The 25,943-nt window shown below is 54.4% G+C and overlaps 2 protein-coding genes across 12 annotated transcripts in view; one reads left to right on the top strand and one right to left on the bottom strand.

Annotated features, from left to right (window-relative positions):
• SERGEF (secretion regulating guanine nucleotide exchange factor) overlaps nt 1-9,306 on the top strand; it is a 222,326-nt gene extending 213,020 nt beyond the window's left edge. For 8 of the 11 annotated variants that reach the window (XM_047692726.1, XM_047692722.1, XM_047692721.1 and 5 more), the window contains one exon: nt 8,940-9,306. In XM_047692726.1, coding sequence (XP_047548682.1) covers nt 8,940-9,283 — 344 coding nt within the window. In that variant the 3' untranslated portion in view covers nt 9,284-9,306. Of the gene's footprint in view, nt 1-2,242; nt 2,346-8,939 lie in introns of those variants that run through there. The other 3 variants (XM_047692727.1, XM_047692729.1, XM_047692731.1) reach the window with 3 other exon arrangements.
• A 4,658-nt stretch (nt 9,307-13,964) lies between these two features.
• KCNC1 (potassium voltage-gated channel subfamily C member 1) overlaps nt 13,965-25,943 on the bottom strand; it is a 44,385-nt gene continuing 32,406 nt past the window's right edge. Inside the window, exons 2-4 of the mRNA XM_047693270.1 lie at nt 24,858-25,791; nt 17,451-17,639; nt 13,965-15,405 (exon numbers count right to left, since the gene is read on the bottom strand). Of these exons, the coding sequence (XP_047549226.1) occupies nt 15,341-15,405; nt 17,451-17,639; nt 24,858-25,791 (1,188 nt within the window). The 3' untranslated portion in view covers nt 13,965-15,340. The remainder of the gene's footprint in view (nt 15,406-17,450; nt 17,640-24,857; nt 25,792-25,943) is intronic.

Genomic DNA, 25,943 nt, shown 5'->3' with positions numbered 1-25,943 from the left:
CGAGAAGTGGCTGGGTTCTGGCTATGTTTTGAATCTTACCTCCCTAAATCCCTTCTTCCACAAGCCCTCATCTTTACTTACATGTGGACACCCCGCCCTCCTCCTCCTCACCTTCAGCCTTCACCTCCATCTTCTCAGCGCATTCATAGTGCTGCCGTGGTTCCTGGTCTAGAAGGGCCCCTAGGCCAGACTGCTTCCACTGACAGCCTTCCCTGAGGCAATTCAAGCCAAAATCCCAGAACATCTCCAGAGTGATTCTGTGGGTAAACAGCCCCACTTTCTGATTCTGGAATGACTTCTTCCTGCTGCCTCAGCTCCTGCCTCAGGGCATCCTTGGCCCTGGAGAGTGATGGATGGACTAATTACTGGAAGGGTCCTGCACTGCCCCTGCCTCTTCCCTCAGCTGGGCCTGGTGGGGCCATTGTCCTCAAGACCATTCTCTTGGCCACTCTCTGTAGGAGCTGCCCCTCTTCTGGGCAGTGTGACCGGGGACAGAGACTTGCAGCTTTCTGTTCTTGAGAACTGTGGCCAGGTGGCAGCTCTGGCCACGGACCAGGGAATAAAGGCAAGCAAGCAGGCATGGGACTGAGGTTGATGGCACCTGATTTCAACGTTCTGTGTATGTGCCCCTCTCTGCTGCTCTCCAGACAGACTGCGGGCAGGGGAAAGGGCCACGTGTACTCACTTCCCCTCAGTAGCTGTATCCTGATTGCCTGTCCCGTGTGCCTGAGGACTATTGGATGAGTGTGCCCTATTCTCAGTACCCCATTCATATCCCAGCTCACAGACTAGAGAGCCAAGTGCTAATATAATTACATGTAGAACCAAGAGGGGTGTGGTACATATGCTTAGAGGCTTCCGGGTGGTTTAGGAGCTAGAGGAAGTGAGATTAATAGCCTTCCCAGAGCCCAGTGGGACCCAGCCCTACACCCAGCCACATTCACTTCTGCAGCAAAACAGAATGCCTTTGGGATCAATGAAAAGAATGCAGAGTGGGCAAATTTCAGTGGGGACCCTCTATTTAAGATTGGTGAACTCCTACTCATCCTTCACTAGCCAAGAGTTAACTTCTGGAACTTTCAGTGACACCCATCTCCTCTCCCCAACCCAGCATGTCATCCTCTCCTCTATGCTACCTCTGTCCCTTAGAAATACTGTTGGTTTTTTAAAAAGTCATCATCCTTTGTCACTACTTTTTAAAGTATTTGAACAAATGACAAAATCTTTGTCACCCTTCCCCTGCCCCCATTTCTCCCCTCCTTTCTCCAGATTGTTCTACATTGGGGATGTATTCTTCAAGATTTGTACATCTAGAAATGTGTAGGGGATCTACATAGATTGAATCATACTCTCTATTGTTCTGCAACTGATTTTCTCTTTAAAATGTCTTCGAGATCTTTCATGTCCAGCCATAGACAACTACCTCGTTATTTTTAATAGCTGCATAGTAGCTCGGTGGTAGGGTTGAATCATAGTTTCTTTAAACCCTCCTCTATTGATGACTATTTTGCCTCCCCTCCTTGACACCCAGCCTTTTGTCATTGCAAACAGTGCTGCAGGGAACACTGTTGCGCGTGGTTCCCTGCGAACACAGGCCATTGGTCCCCATCATCCTCTTTTCTCATGGCCGTCTTCCCCAGTGGCCTGGGAGCCCTGAGGCAGAAACTGAATTTTCCTCTTCTAGGCCTTGTGTCCAGCACGGGGCCTCAGCAGAAGACATGCCTACAGAATGCAATAAACGGGCTCGTCTGAGCCAATTCATGACAGTGTGAAAGGCCTGGGGGATGCAGGGAGCAGCAGCAAGCCCGCGGGGCTGGAGCAGGGCCTTGGGAAGAGGAGTGACATAGCCGAGACCACAGCTAAGAGTGCTGCTCTCGGGCTCCTTGGTGGTGGGAGAGGGGAGGCTGTCCACAGGAGCTAGTCCACACGGGCCAGCCACCTCTGCGCAAAGGATAAAGTAGCTGATACGGTTGTCTGGGCAAGAGAGGGTGAGGACCTGAACTCCTTTCTATCCTCAAGTCACCACCTACACCTGAAACCCTTCAGGAGGCCTGAATTTTGGATTCTTCACATGCCATTCCTTGCTCACCCAGCAGGACCTTAGGGAGCACCCCAGCAGTGACCTCCAAAGGGGTGGGATCTGCTTGAGCTTGGTGGCTGGACACTCAGAAGTTTTCTCCAGATTTAGGCAGCTCCCAGCCTGCTGTGGCCACACTGACATCTACCAGCTTCCTGATTCCAGAGCCTTCTCCGTAAGGGTACTCAGACCTCATCCGTCCTGTCTCCCTCTGCCCGGAATGACAGAAGGGCAGCCCCTCCTGATGCTCTAGGGCTTTGGGAGGTCTCTGACAGGGGACAAGGTGAGCCATTGGTTGCCAGAACTTTTGTCTGCATTGCTCCCTCCCTTCCTCACCCCACCGGAGGCCGGCGGGGCAGGACCTGCATGGCCTCCTCAGGCCTTGGGCCTCAGCACTCTCAAGGGCACGGTGCATTTGTGCTGCCCGGCAGAGTGCTTTTCTCACCAGCAGCAGCTCTTGCCTCTGCCGCTGCCCTTGTCCCCACACAGGTAGGCTGTCACTCCGTGCCTTTCCCTAATTACTTGGGAAGCAAGATTTTTGCTGAAGAGGACAGTATATTAACAGAAGAGGCCCTGGGGTCGCACTGCCCAGGTTTGACTCCAGCTCCACTTCTTACCAGCTGTTACCTTGCATGGTTCTTGCCGTCCCTCTGGAAAATGGGGATAATGTTAGATTGTATCTCACAGTCTTTTGGGGGGGGGATTCAGTAAACTGAGTGTTTATCACAGGGCCTGGCATACACTAAGCATTCAGTGATTTTTTTTTTTTTTTTAACCTTTTACATGGTTTGGCCCTAGTGAGTGAGCCTAAGACTTGGGAGTCATGGATTCTAGGGGCATGCCATCCATCTTTGAAGGCAAGGGGCCATGAGCTATTGCAGAACCTTCTGGCCTACATCTCATTGGCCATACCCAGCTGCAAGAGAGGTTGGGAAATGTAGTCTTCATTGTGTGGTTCAGAATGAAGCTTTCCCACTCATTCGCGGTCACACATGCTCAGGGGTTTGTTCCTCTTCGGCAAGGCCCTCCAGCAGAAATGTGGCCTCCTCCCTAGCATTGGGCTATAATCCCAGCACCATAAGGCCCTGTAAGGACCCAGGTTGCCAAGAAGCTCAGGCAGGTGCCACAAGGCCTGAACAGATTTGAGTATTGTGTCCGGCCTGTGCCAGGACCCTGCCAGTCCCTAGGTTCCGCTGCCCGCAGGGCTGTTCGGCTGACGCAAGTGTGGTGGGCCACAAGCCCATCCCTTGTCACAGCCTGGCTTGGGCCAAGTCCATTGAGCCCCATAAGCTGCGGGTCTGAACTCTTAAGAGGCTAGGGAATCCCCCAGTGACTGTGGTCTTTCCACCCAAGGCCCAGCTATGTGCCTCGGGGCCAGTAAAGCAGATCTGGATCAATCAGGTGGGTTTCAGCAGCTGCAGGACCTGGGCAGTGCCAGGCGTGCGGCCGAGGATGCATCCTATAACCTACCTTCTTAAAAACTGGGTGTTCACATTCCAGTTAGCTTAGGGAAAGGCCTCCTGTAGGCAGTTCTCCTTTCTATCACTTCTTCATGAGAGCAGCCTGTATGGTAGCATCTCGCTGAGGCTGGAGAGGTATATGGGAACCGATCCTACAATGCTGGAGGGGCTCGGAACTTAAAGGTGTCTTCTGTTCAAGGCATAGCTAATCTTTCACTTTCCAAAGTTCAGCAGTCTGATTTTTGCCTCATAGGAAGTTTGTTCAGAAACTCTAAGCTGGTCCTCCCATCCCAGGCCTTCCCGTCTGCAGGTGCCCCTCCCTCTCTGTGCCGTTGGACCCTATAGCATGGCCTTTCTTGCCTTTTCCTCCATTCCCCATGGTCTGCTTCATACGTGGCCATGAACTGTCACCAAGTGTCAGGCACTGTGCTGGGGCATTGTATGTGTCTCCTCATGCAGTCCCCTCCCCCCAGCAACCCTGGGGATGGGACAGAGATGGGGACAGAGGCACTGTGATTACGCAGGTGTTTGGGACTGTGGGACCCAGGACAGCACAGCGCAGCCCACAGCAAATAGCGCATGTCCGACAGGTATGCCACGGGCTGACAGAGGGTGACCCGCAGGCCACATCTGACCTGGGGCCCATTTTGGATGGCCTTGCAAGCCAAGAAGGGTTTTGAAATGGTTGTAATAAAAATATGCAACAGAAACCAAATGAGGCTCTCAAACCTAAAATATTTACCATCCGCCTTTCTAGAATGAATTTGGCAAGGGCTGGTGTATCCTCTGCAGAGTCGGCTCCGATTCTGGAGCCGTTCGGCCTGGTTTCTGGCGCCTCTGCATCGTCCCCAATGAAACGAGGAGAGTCTGTAAGACGCAGTGGCCTCTCGGTGTTGTTTGAATTAAAAGAGAGGAAGAACAGACAACACCTAACTTCAAGTAGGCTTCTTTGGAAGTACTGGGGGAGGAAATTTCTGGCCCTCGGCCAGCCTTCTCGACCCAGTGGGCATGAAAGCCCTGGCTCCAGGCCTCTGGCTGCCCCGGCCCCTCAGAGTGAGTTTCCTTTGGCGGGGGGGGAGGGACCTGCCAGCCTCCCGGTGGGCCGCATCCTGCTGGCGGGCCCGCTCTGCCCCCGTTCCTGCTGACTGTCAGCTGCTGCTGCTCGCCAGGGCCAGGCACCGAGCCCACACCAGGTGCCGAGCAAGGCCCCAAGGTACCAAGCCTCTTCCACTTTCCCGACTCGGACCTCACACCAACCTGGCGGAGAGTACTGGTCGCTGCAGGAGCCACAGCCCGGGGCCCATCCTCTCTGCGTGCATTTCCTCACTCGTGGGCCAAACAGGGAGACATCTCTGTTTCCCCAAACCCAAGCTTTTGGCCAGTGATTGCCTTCCTACTAGGGGGAAGGAAGAGGAAGGGTAGTCCCGGGCCAGCCAGCCTCCCCTTGTGAAAAAGTGGTCAGTGAAACAGATTTTTCAGTGGATAAAGAGTGAAATGTAAAGATTAAAAAAAAAAAATCAAATTATTTAAAAATCAAAGAAGAGTATTTCCTGATAGGATAGGGATGGGCTTTCAGTTCTTAGAAGCAGTAGAAGAAATTATAGAAGATCAGAATTTTACTACAAAGAAGGATAAAGCTTACGTTTTATATCAAAAGACCCAAAACAAAATTTTAAGTCAAACTGAGAAAAAATATTTATGCTGGATATGGCAGAGAAAGAGTTAATATTCTTAACAATCTTTAAAACAAGAAGGTTTTTAACCAAGAACAATAACAAATATTTAATAATACTATGTGCTGGGCACCATCTTAAGTACTTTATACATACTTACTGATTTAATTCTTATCAACAACTTTATCGTACCGGTACTATTGTCCCCATTTAACAGATGAAATGAACTGAGGCATAGAGATGCTAAGTAACTTGCCCAAGGTCACTCAGCTAATAAATGGAGGAGCTGGGATTTGAACCCAGACCATCTGGCCCTTGCGTCTAATACTCGGGTCAGAAAGCCTTCTGTACTAAACAGAAAAAAAGATATGAAGCAGACAATACACAAAAGAGGAAATACAAATATTTGAGAAACATAAGAATTATTTTTCAGTTTCAATGGCCGTAAAGTACCAATAAAAACAATGAGATGCCTTTTCTGTCTTCAAATCAGATTTCTAAATGTTATAATAAGCCATAAATACGGGCCATGCTGGAGTGAAAGGGAGACTTCCGCAGGTAGACTTGGTTGTATTCGGGTGACCTTTCTGAGAAAATACTGTGGAAGCACTCAGAACAGCCCTCAGGAATCTCAAAAATGTCCATGCCATTTGATGAGGAATTTCCATTCTAATCTAATTTGAGAAAGCAATTAGTTAGACAGAGATTCACATGCGAAGATGTTCATAGGAAGATTATTCCAAATAATGAAAAATTAGAAACAACCTATGCGTCTGATAATTGAATACAGGTTAAAGAAACTGTCGAATCTCCACAATACGCAATTAGATGGTCATTTTAAAGGAATTTGTTTAACAAAAATACCATAAGCAAAGTGAGGAGACAGACCATGGACTTGTGGGAAAAGACACTTAGAATGCACAGCACAGGGAAGAATTGTGTAAATAAAAGAATACACAAAGAAAACTTACAAATCAGTTAGAAAAAGGCAAACAAAGAGAAAAACAGAGGCCCTTCATAAGAAGAGGCAACTCAGGGCGATACACGGAGTGATAATCCCTCTCACTAGGAGTCAGGGAAAAGCAGAATCATTCACTGTACTTAGCAGAATAGCAAGAGTTTAGAAGCAAAGATAGAGGGAAGCGTTCAGGCCCATCGCTGATGGGGCTGGACATGACTGCAGACGCTGTGGACAGCTGTGAGGCCAGACCGAAATCCAAACATGTCCACCACCCTCATGCTTCTAGGGACCAACCCTGCACAGACACAACTTGGTACAAGGAGACATGGTCAAGAACGTTCATGGTAGTGCTGCTTATAATAGCAGCAATATTCCTCTTGTTGTAGAATATGTACATTATACATGATATTGTGTAATAAAATAACAGTTCTCATTAAAGAACTGTCCATCAGAAGGGAAATGGACAAGGAAAATCTGACTTCTACCTAATGGGTTACTATGCATAGTTGAAATAATGAGCCAGATCCCTAACTATTGGCTCAGATAAATTTTAAAAAACAATGCTCAGTGTGAAGAGCAAGTATAAAAAAGATATCTCAATGATACTATTTATGTAAGTCTTTAAAACAAACTAAAAATATTGCATAGTATTTAAGGACATATAGGAAGAAAGTGTAAAACGAGCACACCAGTAATGAACACTGGCTTCGAAAGAGTGGGTCTTTGCTGGGAGAAGTGGTTACAGGGCAAGAATGGGAGATGGGGGTTAAGCTGTATCTTTATGATTTTTTTTTTTAAGGGAAGGGTTGAAGCTGATACAGCAAAATGTTGACTAATGTTCTAAGTCTGGATGGAGTATGTGTCTTTTCTGTTAAATTATTTTTTGTACCTTTCTGGATATTGAACTGTTTCAAATTTTCAAACGATTTTTTTAAAGATTTTATTCATTTGACAGAGAGAGACACAGTGAGAGAGAGAACACAAGCAGGGGGAGTGGGAGAGGGAGAAGAAGGCTTCCCACCTGTCAGGGAGCCCGATGCGGGGCTCGATCCCAGGACCCCGAGATCTGACCTGAGCCGAAGGCAGATGCCTGACAACTGAGCCACCCAGGTGCCCCTCAAAGAATTTTTTTAAATTTGCTTTTTGAATAATTTGCAGTTCTGTGGAGAAATATTTGTGTTATAATAGTAAGGGACGAAAGCTGGACAACGTATGCACAAATATTTACAAATTTCACAAATTAAAGGTCTTGCAAGAGATTAAAATATTCATACTAGTGGCAAGACTCAAAGTCTGCTTTTTCTTTACACCCATCCGTATTTTCTGTTTTGTAATTTTCCATTTTGTCATGAAAATGTATTAGCTTAATAAACTGGACAGTTTAATAAACTGGACACATTTTTTTAAATGACTATAGAAAAATATGAGTGAGTTTGGCCCTGGGGAAGGGTCTAAAAGCTAGGAAGAGCGTGTACACTGGGGTGTGGGCATCACTGGCTGTCGGAGAAATCTGTGCTTAAATGCTGGCCTGGAGACTCTCTAGCTGTATGACTCAGTTCATTCAATCTTTTACCCCATCCATGAGCCCTTACTGAGCACCAACTGTGTACCAGGCTAGGGATCCAGCAGTGAATGGAACATACCCTGTCCTTTCATCCCTGTAGAGCAGACAGGCTGGTGAGAGGGAACAGTGCACACATCACCACACAAGTCATCTCTTCACTGCAGAGTTCCAGGGCCCCCATGAGGGGAGAGTCCAAGGGTGATAACGGGAATCCAAGTTGGACTGGGTGGCCAGGGACTCTGGCTGCAGAACCACATTGAACTGGGATCTAAAGGATGAGGAAGGGGCGCCTGGGTGGTTCAGTGGGTTAAAGCCTGTGCCTTTGGCTTGGGTCATGGTCTCAGGATCCTGGGATCGAGCCCCACATCAGTCCCTCTGCTCAGTGGGGAGCCTGCTTCCCCCTCTCTCTCTGCCTGCCTCTCTGCCTACTTGTGATCTCTCTCTGTCAGATAAATAAATAAACAAAATTTTAAAAATAAATAAATAAAATAAAGGACGAGGAGGCCTGGAGCCCAGTAAAAAGAGTGCTTCAAGAGAAAGGAAGGCCCTGTGAGGCCTGTGTAAGGATGTGAAAGAAGGCAGGGTTCTGGAATGCAGTGGGTGAGGGAGAGAGTTGCGTCAGGGCACACCAGCAAGGTAGTCAGGAACCAGATCACTCAGGGCCTTGTGGGCCAAGGAAAGGCCTTTAAGGACACGGAAAGTCACTGAAGACTTTTGAGCAGGGTACTGATGTGACCACTAGATCACCTACATGCTCTGTGAAGGTTGGGGTGGATGGTGACTGGCCCAGATAGTCTGTTGGCTGTTGGCATGGCTGCACATGAGGGAAAATGGTGTCGGGCTCAGGGGATGGCATTGGAGATGGGGGTATGTGGAAGGGTTTGAAGTTTTTCTGAAGGCAGAGTTGGTAGGTCTAGGATCGTGGTGGGTCGGGGCCAGTGGTAGAGGAAGTTACAGTGAGGGAAGGGCCGAGGAGGAGGAGGGCCAGGTTTGGGGCAGCGACAGTTGTGGCTTGGCAGGAGTGGGAGACACTGCTCTGGGGAGGCAGGGTGGAAGCCGGGGTGCTGAGCGTGTCACCAAGTGTGGTTGAGCTTTGGTTTCCTTGTGTGTAAACCAGGATTTATGGTCTCCCCACACCCCCAGCATGAGCGTTTGGCCCTGTTCTCCAAACCTCTTCTAGAGCGGTCTTCTCTCTCTTTCGCAGGAGGGACGTGTTACTCTTGGGGCTGGAACGAGCACGGCATGTGCGGGGATGGCTCCGAAGACAACATCTGGGCCCCGAAGCCCGTGCAGGCTCTGCGATCGTCACTGGGACTCCTCTTGGGCTGTGGGGCTGGCCACTCCCTGGCCCTCTGCCAGCGGCCAGCCCTCCCTGAGTTGGGCCAACACCCCAAGGTCACTGGCTCTTCCCCAGGTGCCACTGAGGATGCTGAATCTCAGGAAGCCATAGACAAAGAGAGAAATTGGAAGGAAAGGCAACCAGAAGCTTCTGCCCAAAGCCAATCCAGCAGGTCCAGAAATGGGGGGCTTGTGACAGAGGCCCTTTAATAAAGTGACTTTCCCCACCCAGTGTGTTCCCAGAGGATTGCTTGGTCAACTTGTGGGGTTGGCCTGAGAAGGGCTGTGGAGGCACTGTGGTTGGGCTGACCACGGCCAGAGCGATGAGAGGCCACCTGGCCAGTGTCTGGGGTTCAAGGACACAGACAGATGGGAACAAGGATCCTCTTGAGAGCAATTACAAGAACCCAAGTGGGTTGCCTGACTGGGGAGTTGGGTCTCTGAGTGACATTTAAACTAGAGTCGCCAAAGGACATGGAAAACAGCAGGCTCCAGTCTGTCTTCACCTGGTGGGGACAGAAAGCCCAGCCCCATCCCCTGGGGTGGTTACGGTCCCCTAGCCTTCGATTCTCAGCGCCCGGAGCATTAGTTTGTTGGTTCAAGGAGACTGAGTCGGGCAGGTGGGCGCCCGGACAGGGAGCAGTTCTTGTCCGGTGACTAGGTGAAGGGAGAAAGAAGGCGGCTCTGGACAGGGGCTGGAAGGAAGTGGAGATAAGAGACTGGAGGAAGAGGCAGGACTCCTGGGAAGGCCTGACAGAGGAGATGGCTGGGACGGACAAGGGAATCTAGACCTAGCGAGCTCTCAGAAGATCGGTGTCTCCATCCGAGCCAGGCGGGACCCTGGACCTAGTCTATATAACTAACAGCTAAGCTGTGTAGTTTCCGATGAGGAGGGATAGGCCACGGCATAGGCAGGGGAGTCGACCCCTAACCCCTGATACCTGCCTGTCTGCCCTCCTTGCCTCTGCAGGAGGAGGGCTTTCAGGTAAAATGGGGACCAGGCCAGACCACAGGCCCCAGGCTTCCCTAGGTGGCAGCTATGGCTTGGGGGAGACATAGTTCCTGTCTCTCTGCCTCAGAAAATGGCTTTCCCTGGGGGACTGTGTGGCAGTGTCGCTAGCTGGTTAGTCCAGTCCGTGGCCTGTTCCACACCACCTTCCCTCTGTGACTCAGGAGAGGATTGGGTCTGTGAGAGCTAGGCTCTAGGAAGTGACAAAACCCCAGGACATCAGAGCAGAGGACCGGCAAGGTGACCTAGCCTAGTGGCCTTCAAAGTGCATTTGTTAGAACCATAGATACCTCCTGAGAATTCAGTGGCCACCTGAGTGGGCTGTGAGTGAAGGAAAGCCATGTGGACGGAGGTCCGGGTCCCCACCCCCCACGTTATCCACAGCAGCTTTATTTTCATCTGTATTATATACTGGGCTTCACACAGAATTGACAAGGGGTCCTTGAGAAAGTTTTGAAACCACTGGTCTTATCCAACGCTTTCATTATTCATTTGGAGAAACAGAGGCCTGTAAAGGGAAAAGGGTCACATACCTCACTCCTGGCCCAGGGTCCTGAGTGGGAGGTGACCCATACAGAGCCTTGAGCTAAACCAGGGGGGCAGACGAGGGGCACCCCTGGGACAAGGAGTGGGTTCAGCTCCGTGGAGTGGGGATGACGACAGTCCTGAGCTCCCCAGGTCTGAACCTAGAGACCACCTACAGCCTCTGGCTGTCCTTGAACACCAGTGCGTGGAGCCCTCTCCTGGTATTGTAGCCTAGAAAACAGCACTGCCCTGGCCAGCAGAACCTTGGGTGCCCACCTCCCACAACCAGTAGAGGCTAGAACGGCCTCTAGGCACTTCTGCAATGGGAAGGCCATCTCTGTGCCCCTGAGCTGCTCTTGCCAAGGCTCCCACACCCTCAGAGATGGGGCAGTTGCATGGCCCCGAGATGACCCATCCTGGAGCAAGCCCACAGTTACTGCCGCCCCCTACCTCCAGGCCTACAGGCGAATGATCGGCATCAGACACATCGGCCAGAAAACTGTCCCACCTCAGATAGTACTCAGGCCCATACTCCTAGACAGGCTTACTGCTCACAAGAAGCCAACACACTCTCTCCCGCAGCGTGGTGGCCTAGGGTTCCCTCCCACCTCCGTCAGCACCGGCTGGAAGAATCCCCAGTTCCAAGTCTTCTGCTGAGCCTCTGGTGCCTCTCCCGAGGCATAAGAAGGAAGCGTCTCGGGGCTCCTTCCTAGCCTGGAACAGGGGCTGGCCTGCTTCAGACTCTGGCTCAGAAGCTGATTCAGACCGTTCTGGCAAGCCTGCGGGGCACAGACCATCCCCATATGGGGGAGTGAATGACTCCCAGCTCTTGACAACACCGCACACAGTCCTGTCCCCTCCACTTCTTCTGTCTGTTTTTTCTACGGCAGCCGCCAGGCTTTCTGCAAGCCTGTTCACTGGGCCTGATGAGTGCCCAGGAGCTCCCGGGGCTGTCGACAGTGTCGCCCAGATGTTTTCTGGACCCTTTGATTCCTGTGGTCATTCTTAGACTTGTAGATGTCCATGCCCCTCATTCCAAATAGATCCTGAGCTCCTTGAGGGCCAGGGACCGAATCTTGGTGAACTCTGGAACCCCTACACCGAGGATGGGCCCTGATACAGAGGAAGTGCCCGGTAAGTGTTCACGAAGGAACCGAGGAGCACACTCTTAGGGCCACCAGGGCTGAAGAGGCTCAACAAGGGGGTCCGATCCCTCACGCCCACCTAGCCTCCGTTCATCTCTTCCACGTGTGTGGGAACTGTGTTGTGCGTTCTAACCAGTTGAAATTTAAGGTCAGTATCTTCCACCCGGTTAGCTAATGCGCCTTAGGAGGCAACTGGAGCAAATACCCGCTCATTTTAAAAAATTACTTCTTTTCTGATAGGCCAAGTAGATGGGCCTCCAAGTTCCTCCCGTGTGAGAAGGAAGGGAGCAGAAGAGGGGTGTGAGCCTTACGGTGTGCTTGCAGGTCCTGCGCCTGGCGTCTGCGGTGACTGTGCGGTCCCCACGTTCCAGGTGTTAGTGGGCTGTTCGCACCCTCACAATCTGTCTGCCACACAATCCCCCCACCCGGGCCACAGGCACCCCCTCTTCCCTTGATCCCCCACCATCTTGGCCCCAGTAGCTGTCAAATCCAAACTAGATGAGACCGTGCTTCCAAAGGTGAATCCAGGCCTGGGGCTCAGAGGAAAGTGCTCTCCCCGCCCCCTACCCCGCTTGCCCCCTCCCCCCGCCACCCCAGGCTCCTGCCACTTCCATAGAAAGAGACTTAGTAACAGATGGGAATTGGCAGTCAGCATGTTAGGTGGGAAGTGGTGGGACGGCCGGGGGGGCGCCAGGGCAGATGTTCAAGCAGGAGAGTGAGGTGGCCAGATGTGTGGAAGGTTCTGAGCAGCGTGTAAAGTGGCCACTTCCCTCATACCCGCTGTGCTTCATGAAGAAGGGCAGGAGGCCAGGTCCTGAGCGCCCTGGGATTCAGGACCAGCCATGCTAGTGATCTTGTCCGTTCTGGGCTCTAGTCGCAAGAAGGCCCCAGTTAGCTTGAGATGGCTTCACCCGAGCCCCGGAGCCAGCCCACCTGCGTGAAAATCTTCCTTCATCTTTCCCTAGCTGTGTGCCGCTGGGCCAGTTCCCTTACCTCTCTGCACCTGTCCTCTTGCCTCTAAAATGGGCAGGTGGAATTACTGTGGGCTCTTTCCCAGACAAACCCTCCCACACACCCCCATTCAGCAGACATTCAATGTATGTTCGTCTCCTTTCCCCATCAGCTACTCTGTCCCAGAAAACCCGCACTGCAAATGGCTTTGTGTTCAGCCCCCTTGGGTCCACCAGAGGAACCAGGCTGACTCCCAGGCAGGGTGAACGTGATGTTCCCTGCAGCCGCTGAGGCTGCTTGGCTCTCACGTCCCGATACTTGTGGACGGCTGTGCCACACACAGTGTGACTTAGCAGCTCTTTGGCTGCATGACCCCTTGGGCCTTATTGTACTCATTGCCCCACTGACCCCGCGCCCTTGGTTCCCGCGCCCCAAGGCTCCGACGGGGCACGGCACTGCTGGAGGAGAATTCACGCCCACCTTCAGCCTCCCATCTGACGGCTGACCCGGGCCATGCTGGGGGCATCAAGGGAGCCGAAGTCCGGGGAGACTGACACCCACTTGGTTGTGGCCCTGGGAAGCCCATTCTCTGCATTCTCCTGTGCAGACCTCACTTCCTCATCTATAAGATGCTCAAAGGCTGACTGCCATGACCGCTAGGGACTTTCCACCCGAACATTCCTGGATTCTCCAATGGATAAAAAAAGAATTGGAACCCCAGTCCCTACCCTATTCCCCTTGAGAAACCAAGTGAACAACCCACACAAATCCAGATCCCCGAGAGAGGGCTCCTCGCCTTCAAGACGCCTCCCGGCTGAGTGAGATGCGTACAGTAAGGGAGTCTGGTGGACTGGACCCAGCAGGGTGCCGCAGGGTAGGGCACCCAGACCTGTCAGTAGGGCCCCTGCCTCTGCCACCATCAGATGCATGAATGGTCCCGGGAGGGGTGGCTAATGTCTGCACAGGGGCTGGGAGCTCTGACATGGTCAGGTTCAAGGACTCGTCAATATGGCATGACTCACGGAGAAGTTTCCCATCACTGAACCCCACCAGAGGACATGCTCCTTTTAGGGTCAAGTCTTTGCTCCAAGTCTTCTGAGAACGGTCTCCCTCACCGCACCAAACAGGAAGAACCTGCTTTTTCCCAGCAGGAGGACAGCCAGCTCCTTGGTTTACCCCAGCCCAGCCCAGCAGGCCTGATTATAGGCACATCGCACCCTGCCGAAGGCAATAAAAACCCGAATCCATGCTTCATCTCAAAAGTCAGCTTTTTATTATGGAGGGCCAGAGCCCAAGGAGGGGAGGGTGTTGAGCTAAAGCAGCATTGCTCTCTTTCCAGGAAATGTTGCGAGCTGCAGTGAAAGCTCGAGATGTTGCATTTTTTTTTTTTCAACTCAAGCATGTGTTTTTCAAAAATATCATCCTTCCCCACCCCCCACCCCACCACTAATTTTAGAATCAGATCAAAGCCAAGCTACTGTCCTCTGTTTCTGTTGGGAAAATACTATATTTATTCAAGATGCAGAAGTGGGTCTCTGCAAACCTCCAATTGCTTCAGGAAAACAAATCTGCTTTAGACTATACAGAAACCATGATACAAAATTTATTTCATGCTAGAATTGCTTTGCATCACATTGGGCATGCAGTTTTTTACTCTGAAGTACTAAATTGCATACAATGCCAGGTTGTGCCTTAATAAAGGTGGAGGGGGGCTGCCCCTCCCGTGGTCCTGATTTTGGTGTTCTAAGGTAACACTCGGAAGATCCGCACGGTGTTGATTATTTAAATGAACAACTTGTTATGGGAGCTGATCACACTGGGTCTACACACCAAGAAGATGATAGAATCAACCTAGACTATCCGCTGTCAGGGGTCTTGGGGAGACGTCCGCTGGGTCACAAGCATGCCAGACAGAGAGGGAAGAAAGCAGCAGTGCACGTTTCCACAATTCTACTTGGAGCAAAGTTCTCGGTTTCCGCGTGAGAGATGAACTATGAAGGTGAGGTCAATATGACCGATGACTGACCGACTGCCCTTTTGGGAACCTTGACTCTTGAGCTTGTGTACAAAAAGGGAAGCCATCCATCCATTCCCAGTCCCCACCCCTACCCCCGGCCCCCAGAAACGTACAGGTTTCTACCAAACGCTGATACAGTCTGGCTCCAGCAACGTGTGTCAAAGTAAAGAGCTTGGAAAGAAAATAGAGGACTTTTTGCTTTTTTTTCTTGTTGTTGTAGTTGTTTGGGGTGATCATGACAGTTGCAGGAGGGTTGGTGGGTTTGGTTTGCTGGGTTTTCTGTTTAACTTCATGCAAGTCATGCTAAGGAACCCCTCCACCCCCCGCCCCGAATAAAATAAAATGTAAAAAAAAAAAAAAAAAGAAAGAAAAGAAAAAAGAAAAAGAAAGAAAAGGAAAGGAAAGAAAAAGAAAAGGAAAAGAAGGAAAAGAAATCCTCTACGGTCAGTTACCATTTGGCCGTAGAAAAAGCTACGTCCGTCCTAGCACAAGACCTGGGCCACTCGGACTCGTCCGGCAAACCTGCATTGGCGTGAATTTACTCTGTCCGAGGGTGAGGAGGGGCTGCTGGTCCACCCAGATGCTTAATAGCCACCAGTGTCCTCGGCCAAGCCGCCTGGTCAAGTCACTCTCACAGCCTCTGTCGGCATATACTTAGCAATGACAGGGCTTTCTTTGCAAAGATCTGTATGTAAAGAATACAATTAACACTTGAGCTTCTCTTCTCGGCTTTCCCATCCCGCTTGGTACTTAGTTTTTAAGGAAGGAGGAGGAAAGACAGAGCAGACGCATGCAGAGGCAGGCAGATTCTTCTCCAGCTGGCTTGGTTTTCCCATGCAGTGAGCCGGCCCAGCGCGCCTCTCTTTCTCCCTCCTGGGGACCGTGTCGGGTCCCTAACTTCCCTACTCTGCACGTGGCTTAGGCACTGCGATTCTCCGGAGAGAAGCAAGTCCTCAGCGCTGTCACGACTCCGTGAGAACAGGGCCGGGTGGATGTGGGTGGGGGCACTTCACCCTCGGTGCCTCCCAGAGACTCTGGCACCCCCGCTTCTGTGGGACTGGGGAGCGGGTCCCTCCTGTGGACAGTGGCTGCCGCTGGGCTCCCTTGGCCACTACAGGGAGGTGGGGCTTCTTCTGTCCCACTCTCCCTGGGCTTCTGGAAGCACAGCGAAGAGACTCTCCTGTCCGCTCTTTTAGGCCACCCAGATTGAGCCACCATTCAAGGTGAAGGAGACAGGCTGCCCAGGAGACCTTACCGGGCAGAGCACAGCTACAAAGCCTCCCTGCTTTCCCCCTCCCTCCCTCTGGCCGCCCCTGCTCCTTGGATTCTAGAGCATCCCCCCAGGAAAAAGCCAGTTGAGAAGGGGAGCATCGGGCCTATCCATGGAAGGTGCCTGGGATGGGCCCGCCCCATGCCCGCAGCCCTCCCCCATGCAGCGCCATGCGGGCAGCTGTATAGGCCGCACTGGCGTCCGAGGGACCTCCAGGCAGGGCGAGGAAGCAGGGGGCAGCCTGGATCTGGTGGGCCCACTAAGCACCAGTGACCAGAAGGACTTCCCCATCTCAGTGTAGGCTGCCTCTCCTCTCCTGGGTGTGGGTTTGCCCTGGACTTTGAATTCTGTGTTTTCTCCTGGTGCATTGTTGAACCACTTCAAATACTGGAGCAGTTGTGAATGGCCACAGGCTAATCAACTCTTGCTCTAGAAAAACCCACAATCTCTCCCGCCCAGCCTGCCCACTCCAGTCAGCATGCACCCCGAGTGAGCCCGCGAGGCACTCCCAGGCATGCATGAGCTGCCCAGCCAGTCCAACAGGCCCAGGATGGCTTCCTCTGCCTTTCAGGCCAATGCCCGAAGCCTGGAGCTAGGGTGCTCTGGGCCCCCGCCTCAAGCTTCTCTCCAGCCCAAGCTCAAGCTCTAGTAGAAGTCTCCCCCTACCGCTACCCCCACCCTGCCTTGCTTGGGGGCAGCCTCAGTTAAGGGTCTGATACAAGGAGACCTTGAACGGAGGTCACCGTGGGGCTCAACCTTCACCAACCACAAGGGGGCGCTAACCACACCCGGGGAAATGACCAAGGATGGAAGGTGGGGCACAGAGTCCTGCTTAACCTTCACTCCAGGAGTTCTCTAACTGCCATGGGCGATGTTCTGACTAGCACACATCTTACCTCTGCAGTGACACTGGCCTCACCTCAAGCCCTGAGGCCACCTCTTTCTTCATGTCTCCCCTCCCACTGACCTACAGATTCTCTTCAAAAGGTGCTCTTCCAGAATAAGGAGCTTGGGTGGCTAAGCCCACAGGGTCCTGGCCAGGCCTGGCCGACCCTGTTGCCAAGGGACAGGGGAGCTCACTTGGCATTCTTGGTCTCACCTGCTATCTCCCAGAGCAGCTTGGAGGAGTCCAGGCTCCTCTCATATCCCCAGGTGACACCCTACCTGAAGGTCACAGCCCCGTGGTCATCCAGCCTGTCCCCAAGCCCCTTCCTACCCCTCAGCTCAGTTCCATCCCCAGCTGCGGGGACCTCAAGTGCTCTCTGCCAGCCTGACATCCCACTTGGGAGAAAGGGACTCTGACCTCCAGAGACCAACCCTGGGAGGGCTCCTTCTGCTCCTTGCCCCCACCCTGCGTGCCTGCCTGCCCCTCAGCACCCCTCCCCCGCCGCCCACCCGCCCACCTGCAGGAACGCGAGGCGGCCCAGCTGATGCAGAGTGCCCCCGCCTCCCCTACATACCCTTTCTCATTCCTCCACCAGGTGGGCACGCGTACTCCCCGGTTGATAAGAGGAAGCAGGGTCCGTATCTCTCGCGGGTGCCCGAGCGAGTAAAGGGCAGGCCCTCATCAGGAGTGAGGGCCTGGTCTATGTGGGGGCAGTCTTCGTTCGCCAGCGCGGCCTTCGCCACCTCCCCATTCAGTTTGGAATCTTCAAACATATAAGCAGAAGCTATTGAGACACTGAAAACTGTTTAGTGGGGGAGGGGGACAGGCCAGAGGTGGGGCATTAGCAAAGGGCAGCCTGTCCCTGAGGACAGAAGAGCGAGTGGGCCATGGAGAGGGGCACGAGGCTACGGGTTCCCAGCTCATTCGGGCAGCCTGTGAGCTGCCCACAGTGCAGGGAAGGAGGGGCTCCTGGGTTTGCTCAAAGTTTGCAAAAAGATGAGTTGGTGATGGGTCCAGCAAGCGCAGTGCTGGGGGCCGAGCCCAGGGCCCAAGGCAGGACCGATGAGACAGGGTGGTGTGGATGCAGTCATGGGTAGGGGGCCAGACACAGAGCTCAGGGAGAAGACAAACAGACACTCAGAAAAACTCCAGTCCAGAGAGGTGGCCTTTTCAGACCTCTTTCTCTTGCTGACCAGAACCTGGCTGCTGCCCACCCACATCTAGCAGTTCCTCAAGGCTGCCCTAGCCCCATCCAGACCCCATATCTCAACTCTACCCCTCACTGGGATCCCACCTCATCACACACTCCACACTGTCCTCCACACACACCCTATATCATCACTCATCCTGCCTCCTACCCATTTGGATTCAACCTGGTCACTCTGTATGTCCCACCCCCCACACAGACCAGGCCTGGTCACACAGTCTTCTCTGTCCCCACACAGACTCACCCTGGTCACTCTGTATGTCTCCCACCCCAGACAAGGCCTGGTCACTGAGCCTCCTCTGTCCCCACACAGACTCACCCTGGTCACTCTGTATGTCCCACCCCCCACACAGACCAGGCCTGGTCACACAGTCTTCTCTGTCCCCACACAGACTCACCCTGGTCACTCTGTATGTCCCACACCACACACACAGACCAGGCCTGGTCACACAGTCTCCTCTGTCCCCACGCAGACTCACCCTCGTCACTCTGTATGTCCCACCCCCCACACAGACCAGGCCTGGGTCACACAGTCTTCTCTGTCCCCACACAGACCCAATTCAACCATTGAATCTGCTCCATCCCCCACGCAGACTTAAGCTAGTCACTCCATCTGCTCTAATCCCCCACCCTGATCCCGCCAGCGCCCGCCATCCCGTTCTGCCCGCAGCGGGCCTGGTCAGCTTGCAAAGGCACAACAGGGATGTATGCATGAGGCAGTGACAGCGGGCCATGATTCGGGAGGGCCTTCCATTCCTCTGCCTCCTCGCAGCAGTGTCCCGGCAAAGCAGAGCAGATGGACGTGTAAAGACAACAGTGGCGGATGGACTCGGGTGGGTAAAGAGGAGTCTTGGCCTCCGGGACAGCCTGAGAAGGAAGCTGGGAAGAGGTCCGAGGAGACATTCGGTGGGGGGTGGGGGGAGCAAAGCGTGGCCAGAGCAAGCAGCTCTCCCTCTCCCAAGTCCAGGAGCAGAGCTGTGGAAGCCTCTGGAGCTGGCGGAGGTGGCTCTGTCTGGCCTCAGCTCCCGCCCATCACTCTTGGGAACTGAGCCTGCCCCCTGTTCTCTGCCCTCAAGGCAGAATCTTCCAGGCCAGGGGGGAGCAACTCAGTCTCCATGGTGGGCAGCATAACTCCCTCAAAGACTTCATCTATGGGGAGAGCCTCAACGGAAGGCACCACCAACATGGGTATGAACACAAGAGGGGGCTCTCTGAAAGACTAAAGGGGGACCCTCCTCCACGACCCTGTTCACATCATGTAACTACACGCACGAGTGATCCTTCTCCACGTGCACACACTCAGCGTGCCCGTGGGCGGGATCACGGCCCGTGTACACATCATGTCACTACAAAGAGGCAGTCAGTCAAAAGAGAAATGGACCAATCAGGTTTATTCGTAAAGCAAATCCAAAAAAAAAAATCCCATCATAATTTTGGAACTTAAAAAAAAAAGTCTGTCGTACAAGATGGCAAAGCATTTCACGTACAGTGCGTTTCTTGACAAATCCCAGGGGCTTCGCTCCCCGATTTATTCTGAACCAGAAAGGCCAGTTACCAAGGTAACTCTGACACCACGTGACTGGGGCCTCTCTGGGGTCTGGGAGCTGCCTAGCGCTTGGGGCGTGTCTGTGGGCACACACGTGTGCGCACAGACAAGCCCCGCCTGCCTCCCTGCCTCCCGGTTCTGGCTGGCCCCAGTCTTCCCTCCCAGGGGAGGGGCTGAGGGAGGAGGGCAGCGGGGAGAGAGAAGGGAAGAGGTATCAGGGAGGTGAGAGTGGATAGGGGTGCGGGGTTGGGGCCCACAGTACACTGCACAAATGGTCCTCAAGGGGAAAACAGCGAGTCCTAGCCGACAGCCTCTCCCTCTGGGAGGGGAGCCAGGGTTTGCTGTCTCTCTGGGGGCCATCATCTGTTGGTGGAGGAATCTACAGCCGGTGGTTCTGGCCCAGGAGTGGGTCAAGGGGTGGTAAAGCTTGACACCCCTCCTTTGGCCCTGAGTGCTGAGCCCCCACTTACCAGCTCTGCCCCTTGGTGCCCTGGCCCTGGAGGAACTGAGCTCCCAGGGCCTTTAAAGGGCCCCGAGTTGGGCTGGTTTCCCCTACTGGGGCTGGGGGCAGGGACAGCCATCAGGCACCTTTCTGTTCCTGGAAAGACTCCAGGTCACGCCTGGGGTCTGCTGCTTCTCTCAAGCACCACCATGCCCTTTGAGAGGAAGCTGTGACTAGGTGGGTGTATTTAGGTCTCGTTCTGCGAAGGAGCCAGCCTCCCAAGGCAGGTGGCTTATTTGCGGTTTGGGCTGCTCTCAGAAACGGGGAGCATTCTCCCTCCCCAAGTCGAGAGGGGTGGCTGGAAGAGAGAGAAACCAAGCAGGGCCAACTCTCTAAATCTGGGGAACCCGTGAAAATGGCCAGAAGTGCCGGCTCCCCCACACCTCCCCGTCCTCCTGCCCCCACGCTGTCCTTTGGAGGAGAGGGCCACTGGGAGCCTTGGTTCCCACCTGGCCCCCCCACCGAAGACTGCGCACCTGGCCCCGGGCCCCTTGGCCCCCTACCACCCCGCCCGCCTGCAGTGATGGAATGACAGCATGGGCAGCGTCTCACGGAGATGGTTTCCAGGCTTTGAAATGGACTGAGAGAGATGAGCATCTGCAAGAGGGTCATTTTTTTTTAAACTTTGGAGCAAGGAGAACCCGGTGCCTGGGCCCTCAGCCAGCACGGCTGGCTTTTCCGCCCTGCTCTCCGGGCAGCGCCGACTACTTACTGTTCACACCAGCAGCGGGCGCCGGGGGGTGGGGGGGCGCCCGCTGGGCTGGGGCAGGGTGGGGGTGCTGGGCATTTCCTGGGGTTTAGCCCTGAGGGGTCTCCCCAGCAGGGGGCTCAGGGAAAAAGTCCCAGGCTAAGTGGGGACAGTCTGTGAGAGACACGAGCGGAGTATAATCACGAGAACTGGCACAAGTCATGCAACAAAACGAGAGAGAGAGAGAGAGAGAGAGACATGATTAGTGGAGAGAGAAAGAGAGAAAATGTGAACAACATAGAAAAGAACACCCATGCCTGGCCCTCAGAGGGGGTTCATTTCCCTACTGCTCCCCCTTGGCCCGCCTAGGGGCCTCGAGGACCCCACTCCGGGCCCCCATTGCCCAGCCCGGCCCTCTAACCCGAGTAACAACTCAGTCGGCCCGTGCGGAAGGCCCCTGCCCACATCCTGTCTTGTCACCTCTGCCCACTCCTGTCACCCTCCCTGCCCCGTGGACTCCCACCACTCCCATCACTCACTGTGGCCCGGCAGGGGAAGGCGGAAGGCCAGGGCCAGGGGTGCTGCACACTCAGCTGCTCAGGGGGGAGCCCCCCTCCAGAGATGACCCAGAGGCTACAGTGCGTGGCTCCTGGGGAGGCCAGGGAGCACTTTCTCTGGGACTTCACAGCTGCCGGCTGCCCTCCCTGCCAGTGGGCAAAAAGTGGGTCTGGCCACCAACCCTCCCCCATGCCAGCACCCTGCTCACCTATGGTAGGACCCCGCAGCCCCAGACGCAGCACCACAAAGGACCAACCCATATCAGAGGAGCAGAGATGAACGAGACACACACGTGAATGGACATGGCAGGACAGAGGGAGCACTCCAAACTGTCCAGAGCAGGTGCTCTAGGACCCCGCCTCTAGATGGGGTGGGAGACCCTTTCTGGGAGACGAGCATCTTCTCCTAGACCATCAGACCCAGGCGATCCCTACGTGGAATGCCCTCCTGGCATCCCCACCCCCACGATCCCCACAGGACAAATCCCCCAAACATGGAGGCCATGCCTACCATGGTACAGAGGAGACCAGATCACCCCTCACAGACACACAGACCTGAGTCTTCAGGACAGACCAAGAGGTGGAGGTGAGGGAAGGTGTTGTTGACATGACTGGGAGGCCTTGAGTCCTTGGGATCTGGCCCTGGGGAGTTGGGGGTGGTCAGGGGTAGGGGATGCCCCAGAGCCCAGCAGGCTGCATTTAGCCTTAAACCAGATTCTAAAAGTGGAACTGGAAATCCAGATTTTGTTAAGGCAACCTGACTGTCCTTGGGGATGGAGCGAAGCTGGAAAGGCCTTGGGGGCTGTGTCTTACCTCTCTCAATTCTTGTAGGTTCAGGTCTCCACCCATATTTGCCTTCCTCACCTCTGCCCCTCCCCCCACAACTCACAGATGTCCCCACACCCATCTGGGTATGTGGCTACAAGCAGAGAAGGAAGCAAATGGGAAGGGACCCCATGATGCTGAGATGGAGGTCCTTAAGGACCACACACCTTGGTGACAGATCATCTGGGTCTCACACACCAGCCTTTGGAAGGAGTGTTCTGGTAAGGGAGGAGGCTCAGAGGGGTCTGGGAGCCAAGGTGGACAGGTCTAGACAACAGGACAGCACCTCCAGTGCAAGTGAGCATTTGGAAAGGGAGGGCGGGCAGAGTGTGGGGCTGGGGAGAGAAAGGCAGGATGGCCTGGGCATCTGGGCTCCTGAGGGCAAGCTTGGGAGGCCCCCAAATCCCTCCTCAGCCAAGGACTGACCGAGCCAGGGCTCTCTGGGTCCCTGAGATCTGGGGCCAGGGACCAGGAGGCTCCTGGGAGCAGGGCTGCCATGGCTGGGGGGCCCAGGGAATCCACCAGGAGTGAAAGGGCTTCATGGGTCTGCTGCAGCACGGGAAGAGGGCTGTGTCTCTGGGACTAGCTGGTGTGCATGTCAGAACACATCTGCACTCGGTGTATGCACGCACGCGTGCGCGCGTGCGCGTGTGTGTGTGTGTGTGTGCACCCTCAGCACATGGAGAATACTGGCATTTTCTAGGAGTGCAGAGGAATCTGTGCCTGACTAGAGTGAACTGGGGATCCTTGGTAGGCTGGCCTGGGCACCCAAGCTTGGGGCACTAATCCTGAGGGCCAAGTAGCGCCATAGGGATATCACCCAACTTTGAGCTCTCCCTGCTGGGTCCTGGACTGAAGGTGGGGGCCAGGCCAGCCCAGACCCTCCGCAGAGCCCCAGGAACTTTCCTTGCCATGATGGTGGCTCCTGAAGTCAGACGTCCACCTAATCCAAAGCAGAGAGGCGGGATAGGAACTTTCCGCTCGCCTGTGCCTCCCCTGCTGAGCAGGAGCCATGCCTTGGCCAGAGGGATGCAGACCTACCTCAGGCCCCCTGTTCCAGCATTGGAGACCCTCGCCCACCCCCGTGGCCTGGCCCATGACACTAACCATGTTCTTCTTGAGTGCCTCGAGGAATCCAGGAAGCAGGGAAGGGTATGGGACCAGAAGAAGGGGCGAGAGAGCCCCCACGGGCAGAGAAGTGGACCTTGGGGTACTGTGCTAGGCAGCACAGGTGTGGAATGAAGCCAGATCGGGAGCGGGATGGGGTGGCGGGTGTGCGTCAGCAGGGGGCAGGAATGAGGAATCCCTCATCCGCTGGGGGAGGCCACCCACATCCAGGGTTGAGCTCGCCTGCCACACCTGGGCACGGGGACATCCTCCCTAGACTAAATGCTACCTGTCACTCACTCAGCCTCCCTCACCCTGGCACCTCTTAGCTCAGTGTTGCCATTCTTCTCTGGGTCATTCATTTCCTTGAAATCCCTGTGTCCACAGAATAAGTTGATGGTATTCCATGGGTAGAGGTAGACTATGGGCTTTATATCTCCAGACCAGAGCCCCATGATCAACTTTATGTGCTATGTGCAGGTTCTCATAAAACTGAGATAGTCCCATAACAAACCACTAGCCATGGAATATGAGAATATATCCCACGGTGACTAGTATTGTTTTATGGCCCCCTCCCTCCCCTCCCGGCCCCCCACTGAATTCACGGGAATGTGGCTGGACACTGGTCTGGTTGTCACGTATTGCTGCTGCAGTCCCTACTGCCGGACACGGGGAGGACCCTCGGTGGAAGGTGGCTGCTGGTCCGTAGTGCTTTCGCCTAAAGCTGCCCGGGATGGTGGCCCCCGCTCGTCCTTTGCTCACCAGCCGCTTCCATCAGAAGGCCACCGGAAACTCCCGCTCGACCATCAACCCAAACAGACAACGTGAAAGCTAGAGTCGCTCCAACAGGTTCCTAAAGATAAATGCTAAACTCTAGAGTGGTGGTAGAAGGTGAGTTGGTTCGGCATGCTGTGGGGTAAGTAAGCTTGTTACGGAGGGCTACAGGTGTCCCCGAGGACGCACCTGGAGCTAGGCAGCTGGAATCAGAGCAGGAGTTCTACTCAGCTGTGGAGACAGGCTCTGTTGCGGGGTGAGAATCCTTGCTACTGCCTTTGCAGGGACCCTCCTGCCCGATCCCCTGCACCAGCTGTGCTGTCTGCACAGCCTGAAGGGGGCCAAGGGAAGACCAAACCAGAAGCTATCTGGCGTTTCCGAATCACACCCACCCCTGCCCTGCCCCAGCCCTGGGACAGTGGCCTGAGTCAGAGACTCATGCTTGCCTCCTGCCCACCGAGCAGCAGCCCCCTGGGCTCCTGCCAAGAGAGTCCTCAGCAACCTCGCGGGCCATGTCGTCTCTTCCGAACCTCACGAGACCAGCGCGCCAACCTCCTTACCCAGGGCCGCCAGTGAGGTTCCTCCAGTAGGCTCTCGCCTTGTGAATTTGGCTGCCCAGCATCTCCCTGGGCTCCCGGGCTCCACACCTCGAGACTGAGTGCGGGGTCCCGGGTCACCCACGGAACTAAGGAAGCAGTCTGACTGAATCTGGAATCATCGCTACGGGGGGCGGAGGTGAAAGGTCAGATCGACATGCCTCTAAGAGGTTTCCTACCTGCTCTGTTAATTTCTAAAATTTCTTCCTGGGCCAGCGGGCATGTGTCACTCTGAGTACTGTGGTGTGGAGAGTTTACGACAGATTTACAATAATTGGGAGATCCCAGCTGCGGTGGCCGTGGAATATGCTTCTTTTTTTTCTTTGGTAGTTTCTGCTTAGCCATGGCTAAGGAGTAATACATCCCAAAATTGTTCACGATGACGGGCACAGGCATGGCAATGGTGAGCACGCCCGCCAGCGCACACAGCGCTCCCACCAGCATGCCGGACCATGTCTGCGGGTACATGTCTCCGTAGCCCAGCGTCGTCATGGTGACCACGGCCCACCAGAAGCCGATGGGGATGTTCTTAAAGTGGGTGTGCTCGCTGGCGCTGGGGTCATTGGGCTGTGCCCCTATCCTCTCGGCGTAGTAGATCATGGTGGCGAAGATCAGGACGCCCAGGGCCAGGAAGATGATAAGCAGCAAGAACTCGTTGGTGCTGGCGCGGAGAGTGTGGCCCAGAACCCGCAGGCCCACAAAATGGCGGGTCAGCTTGAAGATGCGCAGGATACGCACGAAGCGGACGACACGCAGGAAGCCCAGGACGTCCTTGGCGGCCTTGGAAGACAGGCCGCTCAGGCCCACCTCCAGGTAGAAAGGGAGGATGGCCACAAAGTCAATGATGTTGAGCGAGTTCTTGATGAACTCTACCTTGTTGGGGCAGAAGACCACACGCATGAGGAACTCGAAGGTGAACCAGACCACACAGACACCCTCAATGTAGGTGAGAAAGGCCTCTGTCTCCGCCTCCCGGTAGTAGCGCACTTGCGTGCCGTTCCGAACATTCTCGATCTCTGTCTTGTTCACGATGGGGTTGAAGCGCTCGTGGGTCTCCAGGCAGAAGGTGGTGATGGAGACCAGGATGAAGAAGAGGGAGGCGAAGGCCACATACTGTGGAGGAGAAACACAGGGTCAGAGGGAAGCCCTCCCACCCAGAGCAAAGCAACCTGGGGTACCTTGGTATTGGCTCCAGCCAGAGGCCAGGCCAGGGGAGGATGCCTGCTCACCACCCCCTCCAACATGGGCCAAATGGACGGGCCACC

The sequence above is a fragment of the Lutra lutra genome, chromosome 10 (assembly GCF_902655055.1).
Source record: "Lutra lutra chromosome 10, mLutLut1.2, whole genome shotgun sequence".
Taxonomy (NCBI): domain Eukaryota; kingdom Metazoa; phylum Chordata; class Mammalia; order Carnivora; family Mustelidae; genus Lutra; species Lutra lutra.
The sequence above is the reverse complement of the archived record's forward strand: the minus strand, read 5'-3'. Positions and strand labels throughout refer to the sequence as shown.